This window comes from Arthrobotrys flagrans (assembly GCF_004000055.1).
Source record: "Arthrobotrys flagrans strain CBS H-5679 chromosome Unknown unitig_15, whole genome shotgun sequence".
Lineage (NCBI taxonomy): Eukaryota > Fungi > Ascomycota > Orbiliomycetes > Orbiliales > Orbiliaceae > Arthrobotrys > Arthrobotrys flagrans.
In genome coordinates, this window is record NW_027137545.1 from 1,647,970 (window position 1) to 1,661,437 (window position 13,468).

At 47.5% G+C, this 13,468-nt stretch overlaps 4 protein-coding genes across 5 annotated transcripts; all 4 read right to left on the reverse strand.

Annotated features, from left to right (window-relative positions):
• Nucleotides 1-171: 171 nt before the first annotated feature.
• Nucleotides 172-6,301, reverse strand: DFL_000416 (uncharacterized protein; the record flags this gene model as incomplete). 2 transcript variants are annotated; one of them, XM_067633208.1, is made up of 5 exons in its annotated part: nucleotides 172-4,334; nucleotides 4,399-5,062; nucleotides 5,150-5,338; nucleotides 5,396-5,593; nucleotides 5,933-6,301. In XM_067633208.1, the coding sequence occupies 5 exons, from the start codon at nucleotides 6,299-6,301 to the stop codon at nucleotides 172-174; spliced, it is 5,583 nt and encodes a 1,860-aa protein (XP_067494950.1). The 2 variants fall into 2 exon arrangements, with proteins under 2 accessions (XP_067494950.1, XP_067494949.1); XM_067633207.1 differs by lacking the exons at nucleotides 4,399-5,062; nucleotides 5,150-5,338; nucleotides 5,396-5,593; nucleotides 5,933-6,301 and having other exon boundaries at nucleotides 172-2,601.
• A 963-nt stretch (nucleotides 6,302-7,264) lies between these two features.
• On the reverse strand, nucleotides 7,265-7,957 carry DFL_000417 (uncharacterized protein; the record flags this gene model as incomplete). The annotated part of the gene is made up of 1 exon (XM_067633219.1): nucleotides 7,265-7,957. One exon carries the CDS (start codon nucleotides 7,955-7,957, stop codon nucleotides 7,265-7,267), a length of 693 nt encoding a protein of 230 aa, XP_067494951.1.
• A 167-nt stretch (nucleotides 7,958-8,124) lies between these two features.
• Nucleotides 8,125-8,412, reverse strand: DFL_000418 (uncharacterized protein; the record flags this gene model as incomplete). The annotated part of the gene is made up of 1 exon (XM_067633230.1): nucleotides 8,125-8,412. The coding sequence occupies one exon, from the start codon at nucleotides 8,410-8,412 to the stop codon at nucleotides 8,125-8,127; it is 288 nt and encodes a 95-aa protein (XP_067494952.1).
• A 1,864-nt stretch (nucleotides 8,413-10,276) lies between these two features.
• DFL_000419 (uncharacterized protein) lies at nucleotides 10,277-11,171 on the reverse strand (the record flags this gene model as incomplete). The annotated part of the gene is made up of 3 exons (XM_067633241.1): nucleotides 10,277-10,530; nucleotides 10,612-10,834; nucleotides 10,911-11,171. The coding sequence occupies 3 exons, from the start codon at nucleotides 11,169-11,171 to the stop codon at nucleotides 10,277-10,279; spliced, it is 738 nt and encodes a 245-aa protein (XP_067494953.1).
• Nucleotides 11,172-13,468: the final 2,297 nt, after the last annotated feature.

Genomic DNA, 13,468 nt, shown 5'->3' on the forward strand with positions numbered 1-13,468 from the left:
GAAACAACTACTCTGCGGATCCCTTCGGGCTATTGTCCCTCCATCCAGAGGGAGGACATACATTAGAATACAGAGGGGAGATTTAAAATAATTAGCGGCGAGATCCTTATAGAAAGAAATTTGTTCACTGATAGGTTATCAGGCAATTGAGGCCGCCTGTTGCGTGGATACTTATTTACGAGCACCTGGGGATGAGGCCATCGAAGAAGATGGCTTTAGGTGCTCTGGCGTTCTTGGTTGCGTTGTTGTCGACGGCAGCGGTAATCTTGAAGCCCTTCCAGATGTTGGACTCGATGATGGTCTAACTGGCGTCGGTGGAGCTGGGACGGATGAAGATCCCGTAGTCGGTGGATTTTGAACTAGCGCTCGAGATGCTGAGGGTATCAACGTGCCCGGCGGCTGGGGAGGCGATTGCTGGGAAACAGGGAGAGAGCCTGTTGTTGTAGGATTTCCAGTCTGTCTTCGGTCTCCCCAGCCAAAACCACTTGGAGAGAACCTGTCCATTAATGACATCCGGCTCTTAGAGGGTGACCCTCCAGCGGCAGGAGGCGACGGCGCAGAAGGTACATGTGTTACTCCCACCCTGTTAAGGTTCGAACCTCTACTCAGGGAGCCGGACGGTTGCCCGAAATCGAAATTTGGAAAAGATATACGTCCGCTTCCTGGCGATGTACTAGCTGTAGTTGCAAGTGGTGGAATATCGCAAGTGCGCTCTGTTGAATGCTTGGGATTACGATGAACTGGAGGAAGCTCTTCTCCAGTTTGTAAAGTTGTGTGAGGTTGTGGACGAACCTCGGTAGTAGTCTTAGGAGGTGAGGCTGGACGCCTTCTTCTACGGCGATTAGATGCCTCTCTATTTTCAAGCTGTGGAATGCGACTGCCCTGTGTGTTAGAGTTTGGCAGGCTTTGGTCTTCACAGTATGTTTTAAAAGAGGGAGGCCTTATTCCAGTAGCGGCCGAGGGTTGAGTAGTGTTTGATAGAGAGCCTGGACGGCCGGTTTCTAGTGGAAAGGATGGGAGAATATCGGTAGGAGGCCTTCGACCACCAGTTGTCGTTCCAGGCGCTCGTGTATCAAAGAATTCATGAACGGTACTCTGATCGCCTGGTCGTCTATTGGAAGGGGAAGGAGCGCTCGCAGGAACACCTGAAGGCCCTGGTCCAATATTTGTGAGACCCGGAATTGCAGAGGCAGGGGGCAGTGTGTCGATACTCTCATCGTCCGCATTTTCAGGTATTTTCGGTTGACCCGTGCTGGTCACCTGTTCGGTACGCCGTGATTCCACGGTGGGAGTCGTTGCCGGATTGGAAGCAATAATGCCTTCCGATCGAGGCTCAGTTCGGGTGACAGTGGGCTCTGGTGCTGGATTCAATGGCTGTTCAGTCCTCCTCTGCTCTCGAACCACAGGAACGTTGGGTTGTTCCGCAGGATTCCCACCCAAGCCAGCACGTGGAATCCTGGCATCTTCTTCTGCCGAGTTATCTCCTACTAGTTCTGGGACTGTTGTTCCTGCAGGCGCAGGCCTCGGCTCTCTAGCCCTAGCTGTCTCCTCTTTATTCGCTGATGCGACCCCTCGTTCCGGCTCCCTAATCGCGACTGGCTCCGGCAAAACATGAACGACAGGCTCGAGGTTATTGTTATTGGTGGGCGCTGGCAAAACATTATCGGGAGCCATAGCTGGAATATCCTCAGCTGGCGCTGGCCGTGGCACGGGTTCTGCAATAGCTGCCGGTGCATTTACTACAATCTGGTCTCTTAAAGCTTCTTCAATGACTTCTGGTGCGGCTTCCACAATTTGCTCTCCCACAATGTCCTCAAGAGCCTCCGCTACCGGCCCCTTGATATGCGAAAGTGCAATTACTTTTATGGGCTCTGCTAGGGTCTTGGTTGCAACAGGTTCTGGAGGTGTTCTGATTTCGTGTACGGGCGGAGCGGTTGCGACCACGTGCACGCCAGACCTTAGAGGATCTTGAAGTAAAGGTGTCTCAACTACAACTTCTACCGGCCCGTGACGCCCAGGAGAGGATCGTCGAAGGCTTGTTTCCGGGGTGGCTATAGTGGGTGGAACGGCAACTGCTGCGGTGGTCCCCGTGCCTTCGGTCCCAGCCACTGTCAGCCCATTTCCCGCCTCGTTAGGTCTTGGTTCGGCTGCAGTGGCGGTATTAGTAGTTTCAATTTCCTGATGAACGGTTGTAGAGGTTAAAAGAGGCTCCTCAGTAACTGTCGGGAGCGGTTTCGGTACACGCATTTGTATGCCCATAGCCCGCATGTTACGTTCAATCGCAGCGCTTGCTTCAGCTGGCGCAAGGTCTTTGAATTCTGTCTCTCCTCTAAAAGTACCGGACGTATACTTATTTGTACCACCAACAGCTTCATTGAAAATTAGTTGGTCTTGATCGTACTGGTGTGTCGAGCGTTGGTATTCTTCCAAAGCCTCTTTACGTCGGTGTGCGTTTAGAGCCATACTGATTTTGAGTACCGCGAGGCGCTTCTCGAAATCAGATATTTGTTCTCTAGCTTCGGATCTGCGGGCGGCACTAATTGATGGATCGCGAAGCTTTCTGTTCAGAACCTCGATATTGTACCTAGCCTCTGCGGCCATAACTCGAAGTCTCCGTATTTGTTCTTCATATTTAAGTTTCACAGCTAGAGACTTCTCTATTCTGCGTTCTGATTGTAGTAATTTCTTATCGATGGTAAACGGTACTGGATTGCGAGTCCCTCCTGGGGTCACAAAGCCACCCCCACCTGGCGTCAATCTCGGATATCCCTTTGTTCCACGCGGGGTTGATGGCGATACAGGGGGCCCAGAACCTCGGCCCCGCCTTCCACTAGCAAATACCAGCCGTCGTAGCGATTGCCAGATATAACCAAGGCCGCCGAACAAGCAGAACCATATCGCGACAAACGTAACCTTGGCGATGAAGATAATCCGGACGACAAGCATAATGGGGGGCTTGAAGAACTCTTGCCAAACCCTGCCGAGTCCGTAGAGCAAATCGTATGTTTCGAAGGATTCCGATGTAACCAAGGTGACCAGATCCATCATCAAAATTGGCACGCTGAGCCACCAGCGCCCAGCATCCCACACAAAATCCCAAATACGGAACGCGAGCCATTTGAGCAGCCACTGCCCGGGAACGAGATTTCCCCCCCTCCAGAGGAGCCCTCCAACCTGCTCAGCGAATATCAGGTCCATCCAAGCAACCACATGATTTATTGTTTGACGCATTGCATAGAGGATTTTGGCATCGGTCCCTCCGCCGTGCCCTCGAAGTCTCTGGTGTTGCTGACAATACTTGCGGTAGGTAGGAGAAGAAAATTTGAGGAAAGGATGTAAGATCCGGAGGACGATGGCGGCTGGCCACGCCAAAACAACCAAAAGTTGAGCCGTACTAAGTTGGTACCAAACGACAGCTCGAATGATTATGGTTACCTTCCCAGGGAAGTGTGTGTTAAAGAAGTGATCACCTATGTAGTACCCCAATGGAGGGAACCAGTACTGTAGAACCTGATTGCTCAGCGATTTAGCCAAGGCTTCAAGGCCGTTCAAAATATCGATTTCCGGTGAAATTCCGTGGATAACGAGGAATTGTCGATATCGCTGTCTAATGAATCCACCTGCTAACCCTAGCCGAACTACAAAATCCTTCCATACCACAGAGCCTTTGAAAGGATAACTTACGAGGGCCCAGAAAGCTCTGAGAGTTATCACGATCAACTCCCACGGTGCCCAAAGCCAGCTTCGCAGCGAACTAGCGCCTGGTAGAGCTGCTGGTAGGGCTTTTACCGTTGTTATAAAGTGAGACGACCTTGTAGTCGCGGGTAGGCCGGGTTGGCTTTCTGGAGCGACGGTCGTATGCTTCCCACCTTCATTATCCCGAAACTCTTTCTGCTTTTTGACTGCATTACCGAAATACCCAAGGGTGCGTTCTATTTCCGCCAACACGCTCGCAATGGCGGCATCGCTGTTTTGTCCGGCCGGTAGACACTCCCTGATATCAACCGCAGGACACCAAAAAATCTCTGACGGAATGCGTGTATATAGATGCCAATCTTTGCGACCCCACTTTTCCGGCTTGACCTGCCGCATGGTCTTTCTATAGTCATCGCGGGTGACAGAGTTCCGATACTTAATAAGGGTGGAAGTGCGTTCATATGTTATGGTTTTTGTATGCCTTAAGAACGGGGGCAGTGTCGTCGCAATTTTTGGGCCATCATCCGAGCCGCAAGCGCTGTCCTGAAGAGTCCCTTTACAGGTTCTAGTCTTCTTGCGGATTTTGGACTTTGTTGTTTTGTTATTGTCAATGTGGATGTTTATGTCCTCCCACGAAGCTAAATAGTTCATCCTGGTTATCATTTTGATTGCTATAAGAATAATTAATGTGATACAACTTACCTGTCTTTGGGAGACCTAATTTCTCTAAGACCTCTGCCCTATGGTCCACTATCGGCACACTCGATTCAATTTTTTCTTCTGAGCCAATCGTAGTGGGAGCGTCGTAACTAATCCTCTCGCCCATAGGCAATTTTTCATGAACTGGTTTTAGAAGCTGGCCTAAACTGCCCAACTTTGTCCTGACCGCTCCAGCCGCGTCTGTAAATGTGGATGGTAGCGAATTCAGAAACCTTGTAGCCGTCTTCGACTCCAACATCTTTGATAACCGACTTTGCCTTGCTGCTTTCACTATTTTCTCTTTCCTTTTGTTGCCTACAATCCATGCCATGACAAAAAATGCCGTTAGGATGATAACAACGACCATAGCACCACTATCCATGCAGCCCGGACATTGGAATATGGGCTCAAGTTCAGAGCCAGGATCTCCGGGAGGGCTACCAGGCCTTGCATTCCTCCAGTCTTTATGTTCGGGTGGGGTTAGGTTATCAAGGGATATGGGATCGGATGATCCAATGCTGTCATCTGAAGGTGGTACCAGATTGATGGCTGGCGTCTCAGGAGGTCCCGGTGTTGGTGGTACTTCAGTGAGTCCAGGTGGACTCTGGATTTGATTTAATGACATCCCTTGAGGGAGGATATTTCCAATCATAAGAACACCGCGTTGCTAGAGATGTAATATTCCATCAATATCAATTCCAAATTTAAGACACGTAAGTCAACCGTTTTAAAGTTCGACGTTCAGATGACTTACCCATGCCATTGCGGGTTTTGCTGGGTGCATTTGTGTGGGCGTCCCTCTTTCTTTAACAGCGGGGGTTTCGGGCTCTTTGGGAGGGTTCTTTGGTTTCCTGCCGTCAACTCCTGTATCCGCACCGCTCGCAAGCTTCTTCGGTGTCTTCGGCGGAAGGGCAGCTTTTCCATCATCCCAAGTACTCGCTCCCTGAAAGAAAGATCAGCCCACCAAACTTTGGAATCGACATGGGTCAGAATATCTTACAGGGTGAAAAGATCCACGGGCCCCTCGCCTGGAACCGCCTCTTCCTACGCTTGGAGGTGCTGGGAGGCGATCAGAAGGTGGGGGTGCCCCACTATCATCTCTTTTATCGGCATCACCTCCCTTCTTTGTTTTGGAACGTGTTTCCGCCATTCTCAAGGCGGATTTACCTTTGATTTTCACTCCCTTGCTCTTACTTGCCTGTATTTGTTAGCCACGCGTACACTGATATTAGCTAACTGAACAATTCCAAGATGTTTTGGGTTAGAAAGCGAAAAGGGCTCAAGTGTATGAATCTACGTGTGGTAGTACCTTTTGTTTACTTTCTTCTCGGTTATTCTTTGCAAAAAAAAAAAATTTTCGCGAAGATGTCGGGCTTTCCATGACTCCGTTTGTCTCAGATTGCTTCAAATCTTGACTATATTTTGGCGAAGGTAGATATGGCCTTGCTTCTCTCATGTTCCCCTCGACAAAACCTCTGATTGCATTTACTCCATCCCTCGCAAGTTGGGTTAACGACCAAGCGTCCCCATTACTCACATCTGCTTCGTACCCCTCACTGTCGTGCTCGGAATATTCATACTGATGTGCCTGCGTATCCTCCCTTGGATTTTGAGTGACCGTGTTCCCATTCCATCCTAGCTCCCCACCAGGAGATTCCGACTGTGGAGTAATATTATCTCTATGTTCCGGCGCCCTCAAAGTCGTCTCTTGCGGTGTCGAAGATCGAGACCTATACTCTCCACTCCCAACCGAAGCGGGCTTCGTCTGTTTGTTCAAAACAATATTCGCCCTCCCACCTCTTCCAGGACTTCTTCTACTAGATGAATTACTACTGCTTCCACTTCTTGAACGCCGCCGTGAGGCCTTCGACTTCTTTTTTGGAGGGTTACGGGATCCCCAGCCCATGGTGTTCGCGGTTTGAGGGCCTTTATAATCCCTGAAGTTGATGAGGGCCCTAGGGTTTCTGATTGGTTCGGTGAGAGTTCAGGTGGAGTCGAATCCGTGTAACTTGCCGGATGCGGATATGGAGGAATTTCGAGATGCGTGTGGAAGGTTGTGGTATTTCGTGAGTTGCGCGGGCCTGGAGATCACGAATAGACTGGATGGTGGTTAAGATGCTTTCGAAGCCAGTAGAGAGATCATTTGGCAAAGTGTACTATATAAGATTGGAAATGTAATCAAACGGACTGGCGATGATTCTATCGTAGATGCTATGTGGGAATAAGCCTTGAGCGGTTTGTAAGAAAGAGAGTTTCGATTCGTTGCACTGGAACGACTGCCCAGAACCCTAACGACAGTAAATACTAAACACTCTCTAATCAATCTACGATGTATAGTACAAGATCTCTTTGTTACATAGAAAGAAAAACTATTTTCCAATATCTTCTCGTTGAAACTAAAATAAAGAAACGGGCGTTGGGCATTGTTGTCATATTCGGTGTTGTGCCGCATTTCCAACAGTAGATGAATGAATTAAACATGGAGGATAGGTGCCGTAGGAAACAAAGCGAGAAGGCACTGTTACCATTGACAAGCTTGGCAAGATTGATTCTAGATCCAAATATTTTGTTTCAGGGTTGTCACCATCAAGGAAGAGTCGTGACTGGAAATACACCTGTTCACTGTGAACGGTAGAAAGAAGCCTTTGCTTCTCAAGAACTGCAAGTAGAACGCGAATGCAAGTACCACATAAAGTAAAGACTCAAGTTCAAGACATAAGGCTTTTGTAGCTGCCTTCCATCATTTCCCCACGACAATGTTGCCACAATTGGTGACGAGAATTTCTTCTCCTGCACATTAACGTAGTAAATTCAACACCAGGGAAGATTTCCTTTAGGAGATAACCCTTAGATGAGACATTGGAAGAACCTACTTCTTCAATGGCTTTTCTGCTTTCTTTCGGGTGTCGTCAGGGGGTTCGAGAACTACGTGATAGCTTGTCTCTTTACTCCCTGTAGCAAACCTGACTCTTTTAGCAGCGGGAATTCCGTCGGGACCAGGTGGGCGGGGAGATAGATTTTCAGACTTTTGGGGCCGTGGTCCATCGGTAATGCTTTTGAGTTGCTCGCGAAGTCTCTGGTGTTTGGTTCGGGTAGCGTTGACAGAACGAGTAGCCCCCCCAGGTCGAACGTACACGTAGTCGGTCCTCTTTATGGCAGATTTCAAAACTGGCTCCGAGGCTGAGCCGTCGGCGCCGCCTTGGTCAACATTTTCGGAAAACATAAGGCGTTGGATAGACCTCTTAACGCTAGTTCGGCGGGGGCTGAAAGGCGGGGGCAGAAGAGCGAAGGGGTTGTTAGGGAACTCAAGAGGAGTATCGAAATAAGAGACTTTGTTATTGTCGCCAGTGATTGGTGAGTTCAGTCCCAAAATTGTTAGGTCTTGAAATCGTTCTTGGAGAGCCACGAGCTTTGCTCGTCGAGATGGAGTTGATTCTGGCGTTGATTCGGGTGCTGAGCCTGGGTTCTTTGGTGGGAAGTCGTCCCTAAATGGGTTTTCATCATCCGAAGGGGCAGATGGTAAAGAACTATCGCTTTGATCCGCACGTCGGTATCTTTTCATTGTCTTTTTCACGGGTTTCCTTTTCCCTGCCTCGTTGCTGTAAGGTATATTGATTCCATAGGTAAGACACCTATCTGGGCTGAGTCTTGTTGCTTCTCCGGCGGTGGCGGACTTTCGGCATTCCACTGGTGCCTCGTCGTAGCTTTGCTACTCGGTTTGGTGTTGAGTCACCAACTCGCCTTAAAGGATTTGTCGGCCTTGTCATCCTTCTTGTTGTTATCCTCATTACCTTCATGTCCGCCATCTTCTTCATCGTTTCCATGGTCGTCATCCTCCCCTTCGTCATCTTCGTCATCTTCAATCTCACGTTCTTTGTTGCCACAGGTTCTATTAATGGGTTGTTGGAGAAGCCATGGTTGTCCTTGCATTTGACATTTCTTCGGTTTGGTACAGGTAACCCGGCGCTCGCGTTTCTTATGGCCACGGGTGTAAATTCGTTCAAGATGATGGCACATTTTGGTAAATACTCTGCTCTCTTTAATTGGGGTCTTTGGCGCCTTTTAAAGTCTATCGTTTGTCCTAAAAAGATATGATCCTAATAACTGGCAAGATACCTCGGCTCTGTCAACTTTTGGAAATGATGGTTTGAGCTTGTACTAAAACTCATTAGCTACTTCACCATGGACATGCCCCAATCTCGGGAATTTCAGTACTCACCTAGATGTCGCGTCGTTATCGATCGATCTTTCTTACTCTCTATCCGGTTTCAATGGATGCCAGAAGAAATGACCCTTGGATCGGGAGAGGGTATGTGATGATTGGGAGGAAGGAGATGAGAGAAACTTAGCATGATGTATGTCTATAGCGGAGGGCTTTTAGGCAATGCTGGTGTTCAGGATCCACGGGCATCGTGTTGAAAACTTCAGATATGACGATTTCAGATCAGGGCACCCAGTTTCCAGAGTACAGAAGATAAGGGATGTCTCGCCGTGAAGTAAGGGCATTCGAGGGTACCGTGTAGGCTAGTATATGAGGTAAATGTCTTCGTGGATCGGCTATCTACATGCACTGAACTTTATACAGTTCTGCGATAGTAGGTATAGAAGAAGGGCCAACCTAGATATTAGTGGCAATAGGGGTCCCTTTGTATGCATGGCCCAACCCTCGTGTTACGCTTGAGGTCGGCTTCCCTCATGTACGGCACCGACGGTTTTCCAAGAAATTGGAAATGCTATCATTTGAGTGCATGGGGGTACAATCCAAGCAGATATGCATAAGGGTTCATCTATCGATCAATTAGTCGTGAATGAGTCAGTCCGAGGCAGGTTGCCCATATCAATTTCCATGTTAACGTCAGAACCCAAGTCATTGGAAAAGGATGGCTTGAACTCCATAATGACAGCGTGTAAAGAAAGAATAACAAAGTGTAGGACCGGAGTTCCTACAATTGTAAAACCACATTCAAATGCTAGAGGAGCAATATGTGCTGCATGCCATGACAGCTAGTACCTGTCGTCACCAAAGTCCAAGCCCGTAAAAATCGCCTTGGCTCTACCAATCATTTCCCCCCCCCCAATCTGAAGATTCTCCATTCTCCAATAATTCTGTCCCATCCCTCTTTAAAGCAATACGTAATCGCGCTACCACGTTCCCCTTCCAAAGATGCTTTCAACAGCCCCACACCTAGTTCACGATACTGTTTCAACAAGCCCGGAAACTACTCTTCGGTCATAAGTCCATTTTGCTAAATTATCGCAAGCATGAGACTGAAAACTTATTTTTAAATGTATGGCTTTCTCACATCTTCAGCCGTCAAGGAGAAAATCTTTTCCATGAGCTTAACGAACTTGACTTTGTCAAGTAAACCAACTTCCCATCTTCCATCTTCAAGTAAATCGTCGTAGAGTACCTTTTCCATGAGACAATCGATTCCGAGATCTTCGGCGCACCCATATATGGTCATCAGAGTTTCGAATTATAGAGCCGCAAGGCACGTCATGCCGCGTAGGATATAATATGTGGGAAGCAATTACAGTATATGAACGAACGCAGGTGGGCTCGGAAAACTTTTTTAGTCTCGACTCGGATCTAGATTGAATGTTCGAAACGGTTAAGTCAGATGAAAATACGGCATTCGCTTCCAAACTTGGTATTTCCTCGGTTTGACGCAATAGATATACTCGAATTAAAATTTGGCTTTATTTACATGGCTATGGAACTGAAATATATGGAATTTAGGCAACGCAAAACTTGCAACATATATCCAAGGTGATCAATGGCACAGACTCATCGACCGTCTAGGGTTCCAAAAGGCATTCCGAGGCCCAAATTTTGCTGCTGCATTTCCGTTCACGATAATAAGTAAGGAAAGTATCCATATTAACTCTGTATCTGGTCACCGGAACACTCTGAATCTTCCAGCTTAACCTTCTTGTCGCCTTCTTCGCCATCTTCATCCTCGCGCTGGCGTTTGCACCCCGCCGTCGGTGGTCTCACCCCAGTCCAAGCAACTTTGGGGCCATTGCGGACACGAGAATAAGCGTCATTATACAGCTTATCTACGGCGGCTGTGGTATCCCAGTCTTTGTTTGACGATAAATGAGTCGCCAATATTCCAACGATAGCTGCGGCGGCTAGAGGAAATGTTAGAGTCTCAATCCGAAGCAAGATCGCCAAGCTAGACGGTCGCACTGTAGATGGGGTTCCGAACTTACCATGGCGGCTATCCTTTGCAGACTCATACCCGTTCTGAAGTACGCTGAAATCGTTTCGCCGCCTGAAAAATGGGACCTCAACGCCGTACCCTATTGCATAAACTTTGACAAAGTCTTCTTCCCTATGAAAGGCGAGATTTCCAGCAGTATCAACGCTACCCACTACCACTAGAGACTTGAAAAGTGGCCCATGTATTGCGGGCCAAGTGACAATCGGAATTCCCTAAATATAAAATTTTGATATATATCAGTTTATATCAGATACAACGGCTGCAGAGGGTGGCACTAGATGAGATTACCTTCTTCCAAATTCCCGCATCCGTCACTATTATAGTGTTTTCCAGCATTAACAGCGATTGTAGCGCTTCATCTGCGAGGCTTGATACCCGCCCAATCCAAAGCTTTTCGTTCTTAGTAAATTGCAATTCTTCGTCGTCCCAGTAGTATATTTCTTGTTCCTGTTCGGTCCTATATTCAAAAATGTTTGCGCCAAGATGGATAATAGCCTTATGCGTTGGGTCTTCTTTTCTCCGGTTTAAAATGTGTCGACGAATCGCCATGATCTGATCGAGATAGACAAGTGTTGGCCAAAGAGCCCACCCGTCCTCAGGATACGGCACTATCCAAACATTGGCTTTTTTGGCAAGCCCTCCCCGTCTACCTAAAATTTTGGATAAAGTGCACGTGCCTGAAGGAGGTTTATCGATCATTGCCGTTGCATAGAAATCAGTCCCCTCTTGACCCAATAGTGGGTGGTGCAGCCACCCTTTGATCCTGCCTTCGCTTCCCACCGTCTCAGAAAATTCCTAGATAATGAACCGCTTTCTTTTAGCTGTATTACTTGGATATTATTGTTTCTCTCTGGAGCTTTGGGGGAAATGAGTTTTAGGGGAATAGGTGAAACACGGCTTCAGCTAAATCCTACCGGGTGGTCTTTTGCCTCTTCAAAAAAACCGCTATTTAATAAATATATGTTTACACCCTCGCCCTGTGACTCTTCAAGCCACGCTTTTTCCGGGACTCCGTTAGAAGTTATCCCTAGCCGGACTCTTTCGTTAGTTGTGAGCGGGGGTGTAGTCAAAAATCTGACGTCGAATGTGCTCTCTGTGATCATAACAGGTTCACGCTTCTGTAATATTGGTTCCAGATGGGCTTTTGTGCCTTCCGGCGATAGGCCATGGGCGGAGAAATTAGGATATCCAGTCGCTGTAGCTGATCTCTTATTTGGTCTTTTTTGGATGGATCTTTTCTTTAAGCCTTCGGCGAACATAATTTCAACTCTTTCAGCCATATCTTTACCCAACTTCGTCATTAACCGGGGCAGTATATTGGATTCCATAACTGCTGCAAACTACTTTTCCACAAATCGGTGGTAGGCAGATGAGGTTAGCTTACAGTCTTTCGGAGTGGTGGCTCAATTTTCTCAGAATCGATCTAGCCACAGATATTATTTCACCTCAAAAGGATAAGTATATGGAAGGACAAGGAGCTTACACCGTCCACCAGCCATGCATTCATCGAGATGAACTCAATCAAGATGCCAATCCTCGCATTGGCAACTACGCAAAATGGCCTGTAGTTCTCCCTTATCTCCCCCCACTCTGCGCAGTACCCTTTAATTGATCCATCCTTCCGAGGCTTGTAAGCATTCTCGCCAAAGTACAATTTAAACTCTTCGTCGAACTTTTGCTGGTACGAGGAACTTGCTGCCTGACGCCTGTTGAAAACAAAGGCGACTTCTAGTTTTTTAGTATGATCGACAACTTCTAGAGGTGGCCAGTTGAACATAGATAAAATCCGATTCCAGTGATTGATATCGTCTCTCTTTGTTCGGACGAAAGGGCGAGCAGAACTGTTGTTCCGGACGGGCGCCGGTCCGTTAATTTGCGGGGTTCCTAGTTGCTGGGCCCGCCCTGTTTCTAAAGCAATACCCAGAGATTTCTGGATTAACAGAAAGCTAGTAAATATAAATACCAGTTTTATGAAGATCGGGAATGCCATGGCGACATCTGCATGTATACCAAGGGCCAGTCTAGCTTCCAAAACGTATATCGGTTTGTATCCCTCGTTTAAGGATGATATAATCCAATTCTGTGCAGCTGTGGTTAGAGTCAAAACCAGTACCTCTCTGCAAGTCGAGGCCTACATTAAAGATAGAGTCTTCCAGCCGAAGGTGAATCGTAAATCCAAAATATACGGGTATGGAAGCTGTCGGCAAGGTCGTCCAAACAACTACGGCGTGTAAGAATAGAGGCGAAGGTTATACTGAGGGACTGGGGCAGTGAAACGATAGCAAAACAATGGACATCGCCTAGTTGGCTAGGCGGGAGAGCACTAAATCTGAATAAGCTTTAGCAAGTACATTATGTTTGGTTTATAGTTTGTGGACACTTCTGTCAACCCCCCCCCCCCAAAAGAAATAAATTTTACTCCTTAATCAACGTATATACAGCCTCATAGTTGGCGATCTAAATGTATATCGTTGCTCTAAGCCTCAATAGGGGAATCTTTTTCCAACCCAAGTTTGATCATATAACAGGTGGCACAGAATGTATAAACTCGTTTTAACTTCTAGCGTTGTGAAAGTCGCATATATCCTGATCTGTAACTCTAAGGCATTAGTTTTCCAATTGCAACGTTCAAGATATTTGCAAATTTGTTCGATTGGATTTACTGGGTTTGCCGCTCCGCCCCGTACAACATGTTAGACGTTTCATAAAATGTTGTCGAGAGGCCTCCCACAAATTCAGCCGCTCTTCCTTAGAAAAGTACTAAACCTTTATCTCAGTTGTGTTGCGATGTTGTATTTTTAGGACGAGAAGGAACAGGTCCAGTGTCCTCGGTCAGATTCTGATGC